This window comes from Rhinopithecus roxellana, chromosome 12, assembly GCF_007565055.1.
Source record: "Rhinopithecus roxellana isolate Shanxi Qingling chromosome 12, ASM756505v1, whole genome shotgun sequence".
In the NCBI taxonomy this organism is placed as follows: Eukaryota; Metazoa; Chordata; class Mammalia; order Primates; family Cercopithecidae; genus Rhinopithecus; species Rhinopithecus roxellana.
The window spans coordinates 31,433,697-31,454,246 of NC_044560.1; the positions used below are offsets into that span (position 1 = coordinate 31,433,697).

The 20,550-nt window shown below is 42.6% G+C and overlaps 1 protein-coding gene across 2 annotated transcripts in view; it reads right to left on the reverse strand.

Moving 5' to 3' along the window:
* Window positions 1-10,547: 10,547 nt before the first annotated feature.
* The window catches only part of ZNF461 (zinc finger protein 461), a 33,030-nt gene continuing 23,027 nt past the window's right edge, over window positions 10,548-20,550 (reverse strand). The window contains exons 5-6 of one of the 2 annotated variants that reach the window (XM_010385648.1): window positions 16,313-16,381; window positions 10,548-12,593 (exon numbers count right to left, since the gene is read on the reverse strand). In XM_010385648.1, the coding sequence (XP_010383950.1) occupies window positions 11,203-12,593; window positions 16,313-16,381 (1,460 nt within the window). In that variant the 3' untranslated portion in view covers window positions 10,548-11,202. The remainder of the gene's footprint in view (window positions 12,594-16,312; window positions 16,382-20,550) is intronic. The other variant, XM_010385649.1, reaches the window with a different exon arrangement.

Sequence of the window (20,550 nt, forward strand, 5' to 3'; positions counted from 1 at the left end):
CTGCCTCAGCCTCCGGAGTAGCTGGGAGTACAGGTGCAAGCCACCAAGCGTGGCTAATTTTTGTATTTTTAGTAGAGATGGGGCTTCACCGTGTTGGCCAGGATGGTCTCAATCTCCTGACCTCATGATCCACCCGCCTTGGCCTTCCAAAGTGCTGGGATTACAGGCGTGAGCCACCACACCTGGCTGGTACTATAATCTTATGAGACCACCATTGTATATGCAGTCCATAATGAACCAAAATATCATGTGCCTCATGAGTATTTTTCATCTAACTTATCTATTGCTCAATGAAGTTTGGGCATCTCTAAGGAGCAAACATGTTTATAGAATCTAAGTCAACTTGGCCTAAATATATACGACAAAATAGGAGTGATTTTGCAAATTCATATTTTGTAGACCTAACTGCAAGGTCATAAGACATATGCAAAATGATTTCATCAGTTCAGAGGACTAACAAGACTCCACAGAGCACACCCAGGAAATGTTTTTGGTTAGAAGCAAAGGATGTGGCTCAGCAAAAGAAAGGGAAGGTAAGCACTGGGGCTCAGAATCATCTAGCTGCATGCTTCTTAGTGGTTTTATTCACGCACAGACTCCACACTGTCTCTGAACTGAACCACTAAGATCTGTATGAAACTTGATTTAGGGAGAGCTGATGGCAGGACTTCTCAACACGGGTTTTTTTGTTGTCATTGTTTTGTTTTTTTGAGACAGAGTCTTGCTCTGTCGCCCAGGCTGGAGTGTAGTGGTGCAATCTCAGCCCACAGCAACCTCTGCCTCCCAGGTCCAAGCAATTCTCCTGCCACAGCCTTCCAAGTAGCTGGGATTGTAAGCATGTGCCACCATGACCAGCTAGTTTTTGTGTTTTTAGTGGAGACAGGGTTTCTTCATGTTGGCCAGGCTGGTCTCGAACTCATGACCTCAGGTAATCCACCTACCTCAGCCTCCCAAAGTGCTGAGATTACAGGCGTGAGCCACTGTGCCCAGCCACTGCATGGGTTTTTTATTCCTCTCTGTTCACTAGTTACATAGTCATGCCAGGCTATCTTAACTGGTTATGTGAGTTTAAAAAAGTTAAAAAGCCATCATTAACAAATTGGCTCTGGGAGTCTCCCAGGGAATATAAGACTTTAACCGGCCAGGCGCGGTGGCTCACGCCTGTAATCCCAGCACTTTGGGAGGCCGAGGCATGCAGATCACGAGGTCAGGAGATCGAGACCATCCTGGCTAACACGGTGAAACCCCATCTCTACTAAAAATGCAAAAAATTAGCAGGACGTGGCGGCGGGTGCCTGTAGTCCCAGCTACTTGGGAGGCTGAGGCAGGAGAATGGCATGAACCCAGGAGGCAGAGCTTGCAGTGAGCCAACATCGCGCCACTGCACTCCAGCCTGGACAACTGAGCAAGACAACGTCTCAAAAAAAAAAAAAAAGACTTTAACCAGTACCTCATGTAGCTCACCGGCTTTATCCCAACCAAGAGTCAGAGCCAGACACCCAGGCATCATGGAGATAATGTTAGAGCTTTGCAGTCTGACTGTAAATCAGCTCCATCCTACAAACATGGCTCCTATAACTGCTGTGTATTTCCTGATAATGTATGTGAACAAGCATATCTCCTCACCCTCTGTGTCCCCAGTATCAGATAGTGCACAGTACATCTCAAATGTGATCATTTCTTGCCAGCTAATGCTTTAATTTCTTCACTCAGTTTCTGGTCTAGCAGTAGAACCAGGCTTACCATGCCCTGCTTCACAAGTAAAATGCAACAGCAAAAGCACAGGCTCCAACACTAGTCTTCAACATTCACCTGGGATGTTCTACTATTTGAGATATTCATCAGTTTATAATCGGGCCTTTCAAAATCCTAGATATGTGACAATACCAAGTGCTGACAAGAATGTGGAACAACTGAAACTCTTTCCTTTTTTTTCTTTTTTTGAGATGGAGTCTCGCTCTGTCTCGATCTCGGCTCACTGCAAGCTCCGCCTCCAGGTTCACGCCATTCTCCTGCCTCAGCTTCCGGAGCAGCTGGGACTACAGGCACCCACCACCACGCCGAGCTAATTTTTTGTATTTTTTAGTAGAGACGGGGTTTCACCGTGTTAGCCAGGATGGTCTCGATCTCCTGACCTCGTGATCCGCCCGTCTCGGGATTACAGGCATGAACCACCGCGCCCAGCCGGAACTCTTTCTTTTTTAACCTTTATTTTAGATTCAGGAGTACAGATACGGATTTGTTACTGGAACTCTCATACATTGCTAATAGGAAAGACAAAATGGTAAAGCTGCTCTGGAAAACAATATGCCAGTCTCAAACAGTTACACAGCCAATATGACCCAGCAATCCCACTTATAAGTATTTATCCTGGAGGAATGAAAAATTATGTGCACACAGAAACCTGTACATGAGTGTTTGTAAGTATCATTTATAATTTAAAAAAATTAAAAACTAGAGACAAGCAAATGTTCTTCAGTGTGTAAATGGATACACTGTGGTACATTCACAGGATGGAATTCTACTCAACGATAACAATAATGAGCTACTGAAACATGCAACAATATAGATGAACCTCGAATATATTACGCTAAGGGAAAGAACCCAGTCCCAAAAAGTTACGTACTGTACGATTCCATTTATATGACATGTTGGAAAAGGTGAAAATATAACGACAGAAAACATCAAAGGTTGCTGAGTGTCTGGGGTGGGGTGGGATCTGAATACACAGGGGGTGCACGAGGGAATTCTTTAGGTGTTGGAATTGTTTTGTATCCTGCTTGTGGTCGTAGATAACAAAAATCTATGCATGTGTAAAAAATAGAAGTATAAAAAAGTGAATTGTACTGTCTGTAATTTTTTTTAAATAAAAATCCCTAGCTCTGCTTCATTAGCAGCAGTACCTCCTGATTTGTGTCTCCAAAGATATCTTTGACTGGCTTCTGAATTATATATCCAGTAGTAGTCAGTCTACACATACACAGGCCTTCTTACATGGTCTCATCATTGTTCCACAGGTCAACTCACAACACAAGGAACACACTGCACTCAGCCCATATTTGTAAACTCCATCCAGATGATCAGCCCCCCATTGGAGTGGCAGGCTTCATGTCTAGGGGTGGCACACCTATGGAAGATGGAACTCAGGGTGTGTGTTCTGTTGGGCGTCTCCAACACATCTAACAATGGCTGACAAACCAGTCAATACATAGTCATCTGGGCATATGCAATCATTGGGAATAATACTAAGTGGGGCCAATTCTGCTATCCCTTGGTTCTCAGCGGTATTCTTTTTTTTTTTTTTTTTTTTGAGACGGAGTCTCACTTTGTCGCCCAGGCTGGAGTGCAATGGCGCGATCTCGGCTCACTGCAAGCTCCACCTCCCGCGTTTACGCCATTCTCCTGCCTCAGCCTCCCGAGTAGCTGGGACTACAGGCGCCCGCCACCTCACCCGGCTAATTTTTTGTATTTTTTAGTAGAGACGGGGTTTCACCGTGTTAGCCAGGATGGTCTCGATCTCCTGACCTCGTGATCCGCCTGTCTCAGCCTCCCAAAGTGCTGGGATTACAGGCTTGAGCCACCGCACCTGGCCCTCAGTGGTATTCTTAATTCCACACAGTGCCAATTAAAGGCCCCTGATTGTATATGTGCGGTGGTACAATCTCGGCTCACTGCAGCCTCCGCCTCCCAGGTTCAAGCAGTTCTTCCACCTCAGCCTCTCAAATTGCTGGGATTACAGGCATGTACTGCCATACCCGGCTAATTTTTGTATTTTTAGTAGAAACAGGGTTTCACCACATTGGCCAGGCTGGTCTTGAACTCCTGACCTCAAGTGATCCCACGCCTCGGCCTCCCAAAGTGCTGGGATTACAGTGTATGTTTTTATTAATGCATAATAATTGTACGTATTTATGGATATGTGTGATATTTTGATACCTGCATATAATATGTAATAAATCAGGGTAATTAGGATATACACCTCAAACATTTATCATTTCCTTGTGTTAGGAACATTTCAAATATTATCTTCCACCTATTTTGAAATATACAGGAAATTACTATTAACTATAGTCATCCTACTGTCCTATCAAACACTAGAACTTATTCTTTCTAGCTAACCTTTTTTTTTTTTTTTTTGAGATGGAGTCTCACTCTGTTGTCAGACTGGAGTGCAATGGTGTGATCTCGGCTCACTGCAACCTTTGCCCCCTGGGTTCAAGCAATTCTCCTGCTTCAGCCTCCCAAGTAGCTGGGACTACAGACGCGAGCCACCATGCCCAGCTTATTTTTGTATTTTTAGTAGAGACAGGGTTTCACCATGTTGGCCAGGACGGTCTTGATCTCTTGACCTTGTGATCCACCCACCTCGGCTTCCCAAGGTGCTGGGATTACAGGCGTGAGGCACCGCACCCAGCCCTATCTAACGATATTTTTATATCCATTAACTAACCTCTCTTCACCCCTGGCCCCTCACTTCCTAACCTCTAGTAACCATCATTCTACTCTGACCTCCATGAGATCAACTCTTTTAGCTCCCACTTATGCATGAGAACACGCCAAGTTTGTCTTTCTGTTCCTGGCTTATTTCCCTTAACATAATTAACCTCCACTTCCACCCATGTTGCTGCAAATGGTAGTATTTCATTCTGTTTCTGGCTGAATAGTATTCTATTGTGTATAAATCCATTATGCGTTGATGGAGACTTAGGTTGATTCCATATTTTGGCCATTGTTAATAGTGCTGCGGTAAACATGGGTGTGCAGATAGCTCTTAGATGTACTGATTTCCTTCACTCTGGATATGTACCCCACAGTGAGATTTCTGGATTATGTGGATTATCTATGTTTAGTTTCTTGAGAAAACTCTATAATTTTTTCTATAGTGGTTATACTAACTTGCATTCCCACCAGCAGTGTACTAAAGTGTTTCCCTCTCTCTGCCCTCACCAAGATCTGTTATTGTTTGTCTTTTTTATAATGGTCATTTTAAAATTTCTATTCATATTTTTGAGAAAGAGTCTTGCTCTGTTGCCCAAGCTGGAGTGCAATGGTGCAATCTCGGCTCACCGCAACCTCTGCCTCCTGGGTTCAAGTGATTCTCCTGCCTCAGCCTCCTGAGTAGCTGGGATTACAGGTACGTGCCACCACGCCAGGCTAATTTTTGTATTTTTAGTAGAGAGGGGGTTTCACCATGTTGGCCAGGCTGGTCTCTAACTCCTGACCTCAGGTGATCACCCGTTCTGGCCTCCCAAAGTGCTGGGATTACAGGCATGGGCCACCACGCCCGGCCTTAGTTTTTGAGATGGAGTTTCGCTCTTTCACCCGGGCTGGAGTGAAATGGCACGATCTCAGCTCACTGCAACCTCCGCCCTCTGGGTTCAAGCAATTCTCCTGCCTCAGCCTCCTGAGTAGCTGAGATTATAGGGGCCTGCCACCACACCTGGATAATTTTTGTATTTTTAGTAGAGATGGGGTTTCACCATGTTGGTGAAATTTGCATGAGATTTAGAAGGTGGAAGTGAAGCAGTGCCACTATTCTTGGAAGGTTTTCATGGATGAGCAAATGGCTACATGTGGCATGTTCTTCTCATGGCCAATAGCAAAAACCAAGTCATAACATGAAAGCACATGTAAAGTTCTGTTGGGGACCAGCCTCAACACCACCCATAGGGTACCCGAAGTCCAGTGGCGACAAAGGAATGAGAAAAGACAGGTTAAGAGTTCATAAAGGTGGGAGCCAGAGGGCCAGAGCAAATCAGAGGCTGCAAAGGCACCAAGCTCTGGTCTCCACACTATTTATTGAGTATAGTCACTTAGATCTAAGAAGCAGATGTTCAGGGGTGAAACAGTGAAAGGGGTCAATGGCAGTTTAGGTATATTTCCTTTGTGCTGAAGCAGCATAAACTTAACTACTGATTTATTCTTTTATTTATCAGAGAGCAACTGTGGGGAGTGGGCCTAACTAGGAGCCGGCATATCTGGCCACATTCCAATGCTTCAAAGGAGTGTCTTTCTCCTTGAACACAGTGTTTATAGATAAGAGAGCAGGTCACGCTCTGGTCATGGGAACGTGATGGCAATTAGGAGGCTTTCCTCCTCAGAGGCCTCTTGTGGCTTTCCACAACTTATTCTCCTATATTTTTATGGCCAGTTTATACAGGCACCCCACAAGTCCTTTTCCCAACAGTTCTACCAAAAATGACATCCACCCACATTCTATTGGCTAAGTCCAATAAATTGCATGTTAGAATGCATGTTGACATTACCCATTGGTTGTGTTTTGACAATTTTCATCCACATCAAATAAGAATAAATATACCTTATTGGCCAGGCATGGTAGCTCACACCTGTAATCGCAGCATTTTGGGAGGCCAAGGCAGGTGGATCACCTGAGGTCAGCAGTTCGAGACCAGCCTGGCCGACATAGTGAAACCCCGTCTCTACTAAAAATACAAAAAATTAGCCAGGCATGGTGGTGGGCACCTGTAATCCCAGGTACTCGGGAGGCTGAGGCAGGAGAATGGCTTGAACCCAGGAAGCAGAGTTTGCAGTGAGCCACAATCGTGCCACGGCACTCTAGCCTGGGCAACAGAGCAAGACTCCATCTCTAAAGAAAAAACAAAGCAAAAGAAGGAATATACCATGTTTCTTGTTGATTTCCACATGGAATGGGTTAATGCATGTGTGTATCTAATTTCTGTCATTAATATTTTGTCTTTTTTTTTTGGAGATGGAGTCTCACTCTGTCGCCCAGGCTGGAGTGCAGTGGTGCGATCTCGGCTTACTGCAAGCTCCACCTCTCGGGTTCACGCCATTCTCCTGCCTCAGCTTCCTGAGTAGCTGGGACTACAGGCACCCGCCACCATACCTGGCTGATTTTTTATATTTTTTATTTTTTAGTTTTTTGAAACAGAGTTTCGCTCTTTTTGCCCAGGCTAGAGTGCAATGGCACGATCTCGGCTCACCACAACCTCCACCTAAGTAGCTGGGATTACAGGCATGTGCCACCATGCCTGGCTAATTTTGTATTTTTTTTTTTAGTAGAGACGGGGTTTCTCCATGTTGGTCAGGCTGGTCTTGAACTCCCAACCTCAGGTGATCCACCCGCCTCGGCCTCCTAAAGTGCTGGGATTACAGGAGTGAGCCACCGCGCCTGGCCAATTTTTTATGTTTTTAGTAGAGACAGGGTTTCACCGTGTTAGCCAGGATGATCTCGATCTGCTGACCTCATGATCCACCCACCTTGGCCTCCCAAAGTGCTGGGATTACAGGCGTGAGCCACTGCACCTAGGCAATATTTTATCTTGTTAAGAACAGATCATTGGCTGGGTGTGGTGGCTCACGCCTGTAATCCCAGCACTTTGGGAGGCCAAGGCGGGTGGATCATTTGAGGTCACGAGTTCGAGACCAGCCTGGGCAACATAGTGAAACCCTGTCTCTACTAAAAATATAAAAAGTAGCCAGGCATGGTGGCGGGTGCCTGTAATCCCAGCTACTCGGGAGGCTAAGGCAGAATTGCTTGAACCCAGGAGATGGAGGTTGTAGTGAGCTCACATGGTGCCACTGCACTCCAGCCTCGGTGACAGAGTGAGACTCCATCTCAAAAAAAAAAAAAAAAAAAAAAAGAAAAGAAAAAAAATCATTATTTTAATGTATATAAATGAGAAAGTATAAACATAAAAAAATCTAAATTAGTCAAGTAACCACAAATGAGGCTGCAGTGAGCTATAACTGTGCCACTGCACTCCAGCCTGGGCAACAAAGCAAGACCCTGTCTCAAAAAAGAAAAAAGTAGCCTATGAATGTCTCATTTTTAAAAATAAAAGACAACCTAATCACTAGTCATTCAGAATAGCACTGGGAAACATAATAAAGTCCCCTGTTCTACATTACAGTACATTGATAACTCAGATTCACATATTTGTCTGAAACGATCTTTCCTAAACTTCAAAAAATCAAGGTTTTTATTTTGAAACAATTTTAGAGTATATGCAACTGCAATAATAATACAAAAAGATCCCATGTACCCTTGACCAAGTTTTCCCCGATACTAATTATCTTGAAAAACTATACATCAGAAGCATGATGTTGACATTGAATCAAGACACAGAACATTTCCATTACCACAGCATTCCTCATGTTGCAATTTTTTTTTTTTTTTTTTAGATGGAGTCTCGCTCTGTCACCCGGACTGGAGTGCAGTGGCACCATCTCAGCTGACTGCAAGCTCTGCCTCCTGGGTTCACGCCATTCTCCTGCCTCAGCCTCCCGAGTAGCTGGGACTACAGGTGCCTGCCACTGCGCCTGGCTAATTTTTTGTATTTTTTTATTAGAGACAGGGTTTCATTGTGTTAGCCAGGGTGGTCTTGATCTCCTGACCTAATGATCCGTCCGCCTCAGCCTCCCTGGATTTTTGACTTTAATGACACTTGCCAGACATTTCATCCAGAGGCAGGAAAAAATACCATCTCACAGAGAAAGGCTGCAAGAGACAATTATGGGAGAATAGTTTTTTTTTTGAAAATACAAAATTTTACTCTGGAATAGGTTAAAGACCTAATTGTGTAAGGTAGAACTACAAAGTCAATAGAAAAAAATGTAGAATAATTTCTTCGTGACCTTAGAAAAGAAAAATGTTTCTTTTTTTCTTTTCTTTTTTGAGACAGAGTTTTGCTCTTGTTGTCCAGGCTGGAGCACGATCTTGGCTCACTACAACCTCCATCTCCCAGGTTCAAGAAATTCTCCTGACTCAACCTCCTGAGTAGCGGGACTATAGGCGCCTGCCACCACGCCCGGCTAATTTTTTTTTTTGTATTTTTTGTAGAGACAGGGTTTCACCATGTTAGCCAGGATGGTGTCAATCTCCTGACCTCGTGATCTGCCTGCCTCAGCCTCCCAAAGTGCTGGGATTACAGGCGTGAGCCACTGCACCTGGCCTCATGTTGCATTTTTATAGCCACATCCACATCCCCCTTGACCTCACTCCCTCCTTAACCTCTGTAAATCACAAAAGGAGACTAAATTTCATGAACTTATTGACTGAATGAAACAAATTTTGGATTGCATAGCATGATACAAAATATGTAATGTTAAAAAATGTACACACAAGGAATTCTGTTCTTGACAGTAGTTTTGGACAAATAAGCAAAGGCCTTCTAAAAAGACAGTAAGAAAAGTTCAACATATAATTCAGAGGATAGAGAAGGGAGAAGTGGGCAGAGAATGAGGGAAAGGAATATTATAAGTGGAAATAGTTGAGAATTTTTGAGAATCAATGAAGGATGTGAGTTCTTGGATTCAGGAAGTAAAAAATCTCTGAAATATAAATATACATAAATCCACCCTACAATACAGTATTAATGAAGTCATTGGTTTCTTTTTGTCCAAAGGATTTAAAAATTTTACCTGGAATATTCTTGGAATACAAAAGAAAGTGGTAGCAGTGACTGACCCTAGAAAGCATGGACTGAGATACCCAACCCAAACTAGCCCACTCTCCCACAGGCCAAAATCCAGGCTTTCTTAGAAAGGGCAGAGACATGGTTCAGAATGGCAGAGTTGTAGGAGTAGCCTAGAAGTCAATCTCTTGGTAGACGGCAAAAGCCATCTTCAGAGAGATGCCACTACCTCTTATTACTTGCTGTGTAGCCACCCAAGTGCGTGTTAGAGGCTGGTCCTGCTGGGTGTCACACACTACAGGAGCCAAGGGCTACTGCTGCAAGCGCTACAGGAGCCTGACAAGAGTGAAACAAAACTAAGAAGAGAAAAAACCCTCCTCCTCTAGTGTCCTCCCCACAATCTACTGGCAGAAATTAACATCATGCCAGGTGACAAAGGAGAAATGTTCACAGAACCCAGTTCCAATACTGCAGAGCAGGCAATGAAGGATTCAGAGCCAAGAGGCAGTAAATTGATAGTTAGCACAAAGTTTTTAAATTCCTGGAATATATTAAAAAATGAAGTGGGCTGGGCAAAGTGGGTTACGCCTGTAATCCAAGCACTTTGGGAAGCTGAGGTGGGTGGATCACCTGAGGTCAAGAGTTCAAGACCAGCCTGGTCAACATGGTAAAAAACTGTCTCTACCAAAAATACAAAAAGTAGCAGGGCATGGTTGCGCACGCCTGTTGTCCCAGCTACTCAGGAAGCTGAGGCAGGAGAATTTTGAAACTTGGAGGTGGAGGTTGCAGTGAGCCAAGATTGTGCCACTGGACTCCAGCCTGGGCGTGTCTCAAAAAAAAAAAAAAAAAAAAAATGAAGTGGGCCAAATGTGAACTTACGATGAGAATGTGTAATAAATCACGTATTATGAATAACCTACTTTTGTCCAAAAATTCATGAAATTTACATGAAATATTCCTGTTAGAATAAAAAGAAACTGCTAGCAGTTGTTGCACCTGTGGAGAGAAGGTGAGTGGCTACAGAACTGGATGTTAGGGAAGAATTAATTTTCACATTTTTGGTAATTTTTGAATTTTATAATGTATGCTTCTATTAAACAAAAAATTTAGAAGGTTTTAAAAAATAAATGACATGCCAAAATACATAACGCCAGATACTCTTTAATCCCACTGTTGGGAATCTGCACAATACAAAGAAAAGAAGGTAAAACTAGAGTTCCAGGTGAACATTAGAAACAACTTGAATGTCTGTAGTAGGTAATGGCTCAAAATACCCATTCCATTCTAGAAATATTCTGAACCTTACAAAGAATGGGTTACATCTTTATGTACTGACCTAGAAAAGTATTCATGATTATTGTGAAAAGGACAAGATGCTGTCAAATGTCCATATAGGGGGTAAAAGCTCCTCCAAACACATGGAACAAACACTTTCTGTGTACAGGCTGTTTGAGCATAAAGGAAGAAGAAATACACATACTGGTTATCGCAGAGATTTGTGGGATGAGAGGAAATTGTTTTCATTTTATTTATGCTATATTTCACTGGTTTCAGTGAAACATGTAATTTTAGAAAATTTATTGTCAATAAAAAAAGAAAATTTATTCTCAATAATGGTTAATACAATAACTCAGAAACAGCATTAAAATGAGAGCAAAATTTACACTTTAATTAGTTTTCCATTTTCTCACTTAAAAACATTTGATTTTCAAGAATTAAATAAATCAATACTAATGAAACATGGTGGCTTACCAACATTTTCCTTAAATAAAACAAAGACAATGTATATTTCCATCAACAAATTTCATGCTAGACTAGGATGGGGAGGGAGGAGAGGAAACCTGACTGGCTTCTCACCAGTAGGAAGAGTCTGACGTAAGTTAAGTTGTAATCCATGATTAAACGCCTTCCCACATTGATAAGGTTTCTTTCCAGAATGAATTCTCTGATGGTGTGAGAAGCTTGAATGATAGCTAAAGGCTTTCCCACATTCCTTACATTCATAGGGTTTCTCACCAGTATGAATTCTTTGATGTTGAATAAGGTGTGAATGAAGTCTAAAGGCCTTACCACATATCACGCATTCATGAGGTTTCTCACCAGTATGAATTCTCTGATGTCTTTTGAGGTGTGAACACTGTCTAAAAGTCTTCCCACATTCTTTACACTCATAGGGTTTCTCACCAGTATGAATCCTCTGATGTAGGGTTAGTTGTAAGCCATCACAAAACGCCTTCCCACATTCATGACATTCATAAGGTTTCTTGCCAGAATGAATTTTCTGATGGTGCGAGAAGCTTGAGTGATAGCTAAAGGCCTTCCCACATTCCTGACATTCATAGGGTTTCTCACCAGTATGAATTCTCTGATGTATAGTAAGATGTGAGCGATGCCTAAAAGTCTTTCCACATTCTTTACATTCATAAGGTTTCTCACCAGTATGGAGTCGCAGATGTTCAGTAAGTTGAAAGCCACGAATAAAAGCTTTCCCACATTGCTTACATTCATAGGGTTTTTCACCAGTATGAAGTCTCTGATGTTGAGTAAGCTGTGATCGCTGTCTAAAGGCCTTCCCACATTCTTTACATTCATAAGGTTTCTCACCAGTGTGAATTCTTTGATGTAGAGTAAGTTCTGAACCATAATTAAAGGCCTTCCCACATTCGTTACATTCATAGCGTTTTTCACCATTATGAATTCTTAGATGTTGTTTAAGTTGTGAGCAATGAACAAAGGCCTTCCAACATTCTTTACACTCATTGCATTTGTCACCATTTTGAATTGTCTGTTGTTTAAAAAGGCATGGTGTATTAACAATTTCTGTGCATTCTTTATATTCGGAAAGTTCTTTAGAATGAGTTCTTTTGTGGTGACTAAAATATAAATGGTAACTGAAGATTTTTCTACACTTTTTACATTCAGAGATTTTCTCTCTATCATAAAATTCTTGAGTGAGTAAAGTATGTTGGCTAAAAATGGGCATGTTTTCATGGTTAATCATAAGTTGTCTAAAATAACCCTTCTCTTGTCCCTGATGTTGCTCAAAATGACAATTGCCTTCCCAGATATCTCTGAAAATTGATCTCTCAGGACTATGGCTTTTAAATTCTTCCATGTTAACCCACTGGAATAATTCGGTTTCATAAATATCACTTTTTGGAGGTAACTTCTGGGGCTCATCTCTGGATGCCAAGTCTGAAAGATAAGAAATACATTTTAACTCCTGATTTTGTACTATAAGAGAAATAAAATATCTATGGTAGCAATGAGAGATAACTGCAAATAATTCACATAAGAAATAAAAGGCTTGGAGAACTCTTACGTGGGTAAAGGAGCACAGGGAAATGAGAGCACTCAAATGAAGGAGTTAATTAGGGAAATAAGTCAGTTCAATGGTACTGAAATTTTGATCTGCCTCTGAATTACCTTGAGAGTTTGTTGCAATTATGGATGTTTAGGAAACATTCTAAATCAACTCAATCAGAATTTAAGAGAGTTGGTCTTAGAATGAGGTCAACTGAGTCCGAGTCCATATGTTTAACACTATCAGGCCAAAGGTTTATGTGGCAGATTGTCAGCTGTTGCCAAATATCTATTTTCCTTTTTTAAAAATATCAATTGAACCCACGGCTTTTTATTTGAGAAAAAAGCCACCAATATAAACTGCATTTCCCAAGCTCCTTTACAGCTGGGAATGCCATGCAACTTGGGTTCTGCCTAAAGAAATACAGAAATATTATGTAATACCATCTGAGTTCTTTCCTTAAGAGTCAGGTGGCCCAAGCCCTATATTGCTTGTTTTCCCTCTTCCTCAACAAAGCTGATGGCAATATTGATTTGCTGTCATGTCTGTGAAATAATGGTTTTGCAGAGTAGGTACCTTTCCAGCTTGGATTTTAATGCAAGAGAAAATTAGATTTCTATGCCTGGGTTATAGACATTGTATCAAAAAAAAAGAAAATTAATTTAAACATCTATATGGTTTCAATCACTATTGTTCTGGGTCTCTGTCACAAGCAGCTTAATCTACATATATACAAATACAGCTTCCCACGGAAATTTTAAAACTTCAGCACCTTGTCATAAGAATACAAGTCTTCTGCTAATCAATATAATCTCATTTTGAGTCCAATTCCTTTTTATTCATTAGGTTATAACGAAATTAATCTGTCAACAACTAGGACATGCCAAAGCCTTTCCTATGTTAGAGTTTCATAGCCTCTTCCATGAGCTAAGTATCTTTTTGCCTAGATTTTTTGTAGAGCGGGCTTCATTTCATCCAAGTCTCAGAGTAAAAGTCACTTCCTCAAAAGTGTATTCCCGATAATATTACCTAATGGAGTCCTTCCTGAAGTACTACTGGAATTACATATTCATTTATTTTCATCTTTTTAATATTTGGCCAGTCATGGTAGCTTATACCTGTAATCCCAGAACTTTGGAAGACCTAGGCAGGTAGATCACTTGAGGTCTGGCATTCGAGACCAGCCTGGCCAACATGATGAAACCCTGTCTCTACTAAAAATACAAAAATTAGCCGGGCGTGGTGGTGCGCACCTGTAATCCCAGCTACTTGGGAGGCTGATGCAAGAGAATTCCTTAAACCGGGAGGTGGAGGTTGCAGTGAGCCAAGATCATGCCACTGCACTCTAACCTGGGCAACAGAGTGAGACTCTGTCTCAAAAATATATATATATGTGTGTGTGTGTGTATTTTTTTTTTAACCCACAAAGCTACTCAAGGATAGAGAAATCACTATAAAACCAACCTTTACAATATAATAAGTATTCAATAATCAGTTGCTGAATAAATGAATTAAATTATTAAGGAAAAGGAATTAAGATGAAGAGAAACAATACAAAGATAACAGTTGACAATCAATCATTTAATGCCCTTAAATTTGTATTAACTACTGAACATCTCTCCATGTTTCTATTCACTCCTACATCTACTGCACTGATTTTATATATAAACACATACATAAATAAACCATGTACTTGCTTATCTATAACAAGCCACTCCAACTGAGTGGCTTAAAACAGTAAGCCATTTATTATTACTATTACTACTGCTGTTGTAATTATTAGTGAAGACTAAGTCATGCTCTGTCACCCACGTGAGAGTGGGTACAGTGGTGCAATCACAGCTCATGCAGGCCCGACCTCCTGAGCTCAAGAAATCCTCCTACCTCACTCAGCTTTTGGAGAAGCTGAGACTATAGGGGTGCGCCACTATGCCCTGCTAATTTTTAAATCTTTTTTTTTGTAGAGAAAAGATCTCACTTTATTGCCCAGGCTGGTCTTGAACCCCTGGTTTCAAGTGATTCTCCTACCTCAGCCTCTCGAAGTGCTGAGATTATAGGCACGAGCCACCACACCAGACCCATTTATCATTATCTTTCAGTCCTGAGGATTAACTGAGCTCAACTAGGCATTCCTTACTTGGTGTTTCTCCAGTGACAGTCACACATTGGTCAGGCTGGATCATTCCAATAGCTTCCTCACTCACATGTCTGATACCAGACCTGAGGAAATATGTAAAGCTTGGGACTGTAACAGCTATGATGCCTGAGGCTTTCTATCCTTACGTGGTCTCTCTACATGGTATGCCCAGCATAGCTGTTTCAAGGTAACAGATGCCCTCTTACCTGCAACTCAAGACTCCAAAAGCATATGGGAAATGCAGGGAGGGAGGGAGGGTATGTGAGCATATGCTAGGCACAAGCTGTCTACTTTTATGACCTAGCCTCAGAAATCACAAAGTAGTTCTATTTGCTGGAAACAAGTCACTTAGGGCTGTCCCATTTTCAAAGCAGGAAGTTAGACTCCATTTTTTTTTTTGGTGGGGGGGTTCAAGGACTGTCACAGAAATGGCAGACATGGTGTGTGTGTGTTTTTTTTTTTGGTGGGGGAGGGGCACAAAGTCTTGTTCTGTAGCCAAGGCTGGAGTGCAATGGCGCGATCTCGGCTCACTGCAACCTCTGCCTCCTGGGTTCAAGCGATTCTCCTGCCTTAGCTTCCCAAGTAGTTGGGATTACAGGTGCCCACCACTATGCCCAGCTAATTCTTGTATTTTTAGTTGAGACAGGGTTTCACCATGCTGGCCAGGCTGGTCTTGAACTCCCGACCTCAGGTGATCCACCCGCCTTGGCTTCCCAAAGTGCTGGGATTACAGGCATGAGCCACTGTACCTGGCCAGCAGACATGTTTAAAACAACCACTACACTCACACACATACTTATTAGGTACAGATATAAGCACAAACACACACTTTTCTACATCACTTCCTTACAGAAGACGTTTTTACTAAGTGAACATACCTGTGAAACCACCACTTAACCAAGAAACAGAACATTGCCAGGAACCCAGAGCCCTCAAGGCCCTTCCCGGGCTTACCTTACCCACCAAAGGTAAGCAGTATCCTGCCTTCTCACACCATGCAGTGGTTTTTGTCTATTTCTGAATTTCAAATAAATGGAATGATATAGGATATACTTTTTTTCTCCAGTACCTTCTGTCCAGTATCATGTGTGAAGTTCATTTGTACTATTACATATAGTAGTAGTTTCTTCATTTTCATTACTATATAGCAGCAGTACGCAATGGGTGGTCCCAGGACCATGGAGGATACCTGAGACCCTATCAGGAAGTCTATAAGGTCAAAGCTATTTTCATACTAATCCTGAGACATTTGTCTTTTTTACTTATTCTCTTACCACTGGACAGGGGAGTTTCTGAGAGACTACTAGAAGTGCAATAATGTCACATTCTGAAATCTAACAGAATGCGTGATTATGTGTTTCTGTGTGTTCTAGAAGTTTCTATAGTAGGTTTGGGGAATAAACATGTACTTTCAGAGATTAGCTTTGTTATCAGTACTTCTACTGTGCTCTTAAAAACTGTATTTATTTATACCTGCTTTTATGTCTGTAGCCTCATTATTGTCCAAGAAATTATTGTGAAATCCCCAAGTTTTCCATGTACCTACATGGAAACAAAAGAATGCTTCATTTTAGACTAATATTTTATTATACAATGAAAAGAGAATATGTATTTTTTTTTTTATAGACAGAGTTTTGCTCTTGTTGCCCAAGAGTGCAATGACACAATCTCGGCTCACTGCAACCTCCGCCTACTGGGTTCAAGCAATTCTCCTGCCTCAGCCTCCCGAGTAGCTGGGATTACAGGCACGCACCAACACGCCTGGCTAATTTTTTGTATTTTTAGTAGAAATGGGGTTTCACCATGTTAGCCAGGCTGGTCTCAAACTCCTGACCTCAGGTGATCTGCCCACCTCAGCCTCCCAGAGTGCTGGGATTACAGGTGTGAGCCACTGCACCTGGCTGAGACTGTGTATTTCTTTTTTTTTTTTTTGAGACGGAGTCTGGCTCTGTCGCCCAGGCTGGAGTGCAGTGGCCGGATCTCAGCTCACTGCAAGCTCCGCCTCCCGGGTTTACGCCATTCTCCTGCCTCAGCCTCCCGAGTAGTTGGGACTACAGGCGCCCGCCACCTCGCCCAGCTAGTTTTTTGTATTTTTTAGTAGAGACGGAGTTTCACCGTGTTAGCCAGGATGGTCTCGATCTTCTGACCTCGTGATCCGCCCGTCTCGGCTTCCCAAAGTGCTGGGATTACAGGCTTGAGCCACCGCGCCTGGCGAGAATATGTATTTCTTTTTTTTTTTTTTTTTTTTTTTTTTTGAGACGGAGTCTGGCTCTGTCTCCCAGGCTGGAGTGCAGTGGCCGGATCTCAGCTCACCGCAAGCTCCGCCTCCCGGGTTTAAGCCATTCTCCTGCCTCAGCCTCCGGAGTAGCTGGGACTACAGGCGCCCGCCACCTCGCCCGGCTAGTTTTTTGTATTTTTAGTAGAGACGGGGTTTCACCGTGTTAGCCAGGATGGTCTCGATCTCCTGACCTCGTGATCCGCCCGTCTCAGCCTCCCAAAGTGCTGGGATTATAGGCTTGAGCCACCGTGCCCGGCTGAGAATATGTATTTCTTATACTTGAAAATGGATGTTGGGTTTTGTTTTGTTTTGTTTGAGACAGAGTATGTTTTTTTTGGTGGGACAGGGGCACGGAGTCTTGCTCCGTGCCCCAGGCTGGAGTGCAATGGTGTGATCTCGGCTCACTGCAAGTGGAGTGCAAGCTCCACTTCCCGGATTCAAGCAATTCTCCCGCCTCAGCCTCCCAAGTAGCTGGGATTACAGGCGCAAACCACCATATCTTGCTAATTTTTGTATTTTTAGTAGAGATGGGGTTTCACCGTGTTGGCCAGGCTGGTCTTGAACTCCTCACCTCAGGTGATCCCCCCGCCTTGGTCTCCCAAAGTGCTGGGATTACAGGCATAAGCCACCGTGCCTGGCCAGTTTGTTTGTTTGTTCTGAGATGGAGTCTTGCTCTGTCACCCAGGCTGGAGTACAGTGGCACAGTCTCAGCTCACTGCAGCCTCTGCCTCCCAGGTTCAAGCAGTTCTCTGCCTCAACCTCCCAAGTGGCTGGGATTACAGGCACATGCCACCACATTGGCTAATTTTTTTTTTTTTTTTTTGTATTTTTAGTAGAGACAGGGTTTCACCATGTTGGTCAGGCTGGTCTCGAACTCCTGGCCTCAAGTGATTTGTCTGCCTCGTCCTCCCAAAGTGCTGGAATTAGCGGTGTGAGCTACCATGCCTGGCCAGGTTTCTTTATTTTTTGAGACTACTTTTATTATTGAAATATCTGGCCTGGTGTGATGGCTCACATCTGTAATCCCAGCACTTTGGGAGGCTGAGATGGGAGGATTACCTGAGTCGAGGAGTTTGAGACCAGCCTGGGCAACGTAGCGAGGCCTTGTCTCTACTAAAAAAAAAAAAAAAGAGAAATATCGGGTGTAGTGGTGTGTACACCACCTGTGGTCCCAGCTACTTGGGAGGCTGAGGTGGGAAGACTGCTTGAGCCTGAGAGGTCCAGGCTGCAGTGAGCTGTGATCACTCCACTGCACTCCAGCATGGGTAACAGAGTGAGACCCCATCTCAACAACAAAAAAGTTCTGTTGTACAACCCTGTGCCCACACTTGACAACACTGCATTGTACACCTAAAAATCTACTAAGAGGGTAGATCTCATGTAAAGTATTTACAACACAAGAAAAATTTTAAAAGTGTTTACATATTTAATAAATACTTTTTTCTATTTCTTAGCACATAGCACCAATGTAAGTAAATATTTATGATACCATTCATAGTTAAATTTCTCAATATTTGTTTTTGAGGAACACTATTATTTTTTGAGAAACACTTTATTTCCCACTTTATTGAGGGAAAATTGACAGTTAAAATTTATATATTTAAAGCATGCAATCTGATGATTTGATATACATTTACATTATGAAATAATCACCACAGTCAGCTAAGTAACATGTTCATCACCTTATATAGTTAACTGTTTTTTTTTTTTTTTTTTTTGCTGGTGAGAACATTTTACATGTACCCTCAGCACATTTCAAGTATACAATACAGTACTGCCAACTAGAGTCATAATATATTATGTCAGATCTTCAGACTCCACTCATCTTGCATAACTGAAGCTTTATTTTATCTTTTGTTTTTTTTTTTTTTTTGAGATGGAGTCTCGCTCTGTTGACCAGGCTGGAGCGAACTCAGCTCACCGCAACCTCCGCTGCCCAGGTTCAAGTGATTTTCCTGCCTCAGCCTCTTGAGTAGCTGGGACTACAAGTGTGAGGCACCACGCCCGGCTAATTTTTGTATTTTTAGTAGAGGCAGGGTTTCACTATGTTGGCCAGGCTGGTCTGGAACTCCTGACCTCGTGATCCCGCCTCGGCCTCCCAAAATGCTGGGATTACAGGCGTACGTGCCTGGCCGCATAACTGAAGCTTTATACTTCCTGACCAACATCTCCCCATTTCCCCTACCCATCTCATTATTCTGTTCTCTGCTTCTATGACTTTGACTATTTTTGGTGTTTTTTTTTTTTTTTTTTTTTTTTTTTGAGATGGAGTCTCACTCTCACCCAGGCTGGAGTGCAGTGGCATGATCTCAGCTCACTTCAACCTCCACCTCCTGAGTTCAAGTGATTCTCCTGCCTCAGCCTCCTGAGTTGCTGAAACTACAGGCACACCCCACCACACCCGGCTAATTTTTGTATTTTTAGTAGAGATGGGGTTTCACCATGTTGGCCAGGCTGGCCTCAAACTCCTGACTTGAAGTGATCTACCCGCCTCGACCTCCCAAAGTGCTGGGATTACAGGCGTGAGCCACCACGCCTGGCAAGATTTAGACTATTTTGTTGTTGTTGTTGTTGTTGCTGCTGCTGTTGTTTGAGACGGAGTTTTACTCTTGCTGCCCAGGCTGGAGTGCAATGGTATGATCTCAGCTCACTGCAACTTCCGCCTCCCAGGTTCAAGCGATTCTCTTGCCTCAGCCTCCCGAGTAGCTGGGATTACAGGTGTGCGCCACCACGCCCGGCTAATTTTTTGTATTTTTAGTGGAAACGGGGTTTCACCATGCTGGCCAGGCTGGTCTCAAACTCCTGACCTCAGGTGATCTGCCCACCTCTGCCTCCCAAAGTGCTGGGATTACAGGCATGAGCCGCTACACCAGGCCAAAATTAGACTTTAGGAAAGTTTGTATTGGCCCCTGTGAGCTTGACAGCTTCCAAATACTTAAAGACTTTTCTGATTAGATGAGTGGTGTTATTAACAAGTATGATTTTTTGGCTATTTTATAAGAAAATGTGTCAAAGTCTGGAAGATCTGCATAACGAATTGGAGCAATATTTTCCAAATAACTAATGAACCATGTTACAAAACAGGTACCATAGGTAAGAGAACCATTCAAAGAACAAGACAGACTAGTAAGTTTTAATTTAATAGATTAAATTCAGAGTCAGATGTGAGATCCACCTATCTTCTTTTAATCCCAGCATTAAAGAAATATGCAAAAAATGAAAAACATTGCCACTTTTCACACTAAATATTTTTGTTTTGTTTGGAAAACATAACTGATTTATGTTAACATATAGTTCATTATCTTTTTTTTTTTATTTTTCATTTTCTGAGACAGAGTCTCACTCTGTCCCCAGGCTGGGGTGCAGTGGCCGGATCTCAGCTCACTGCAAGCTCTGCATCCCGGGTTCCCGCCATTCTCCTGCCTCAGCCTCC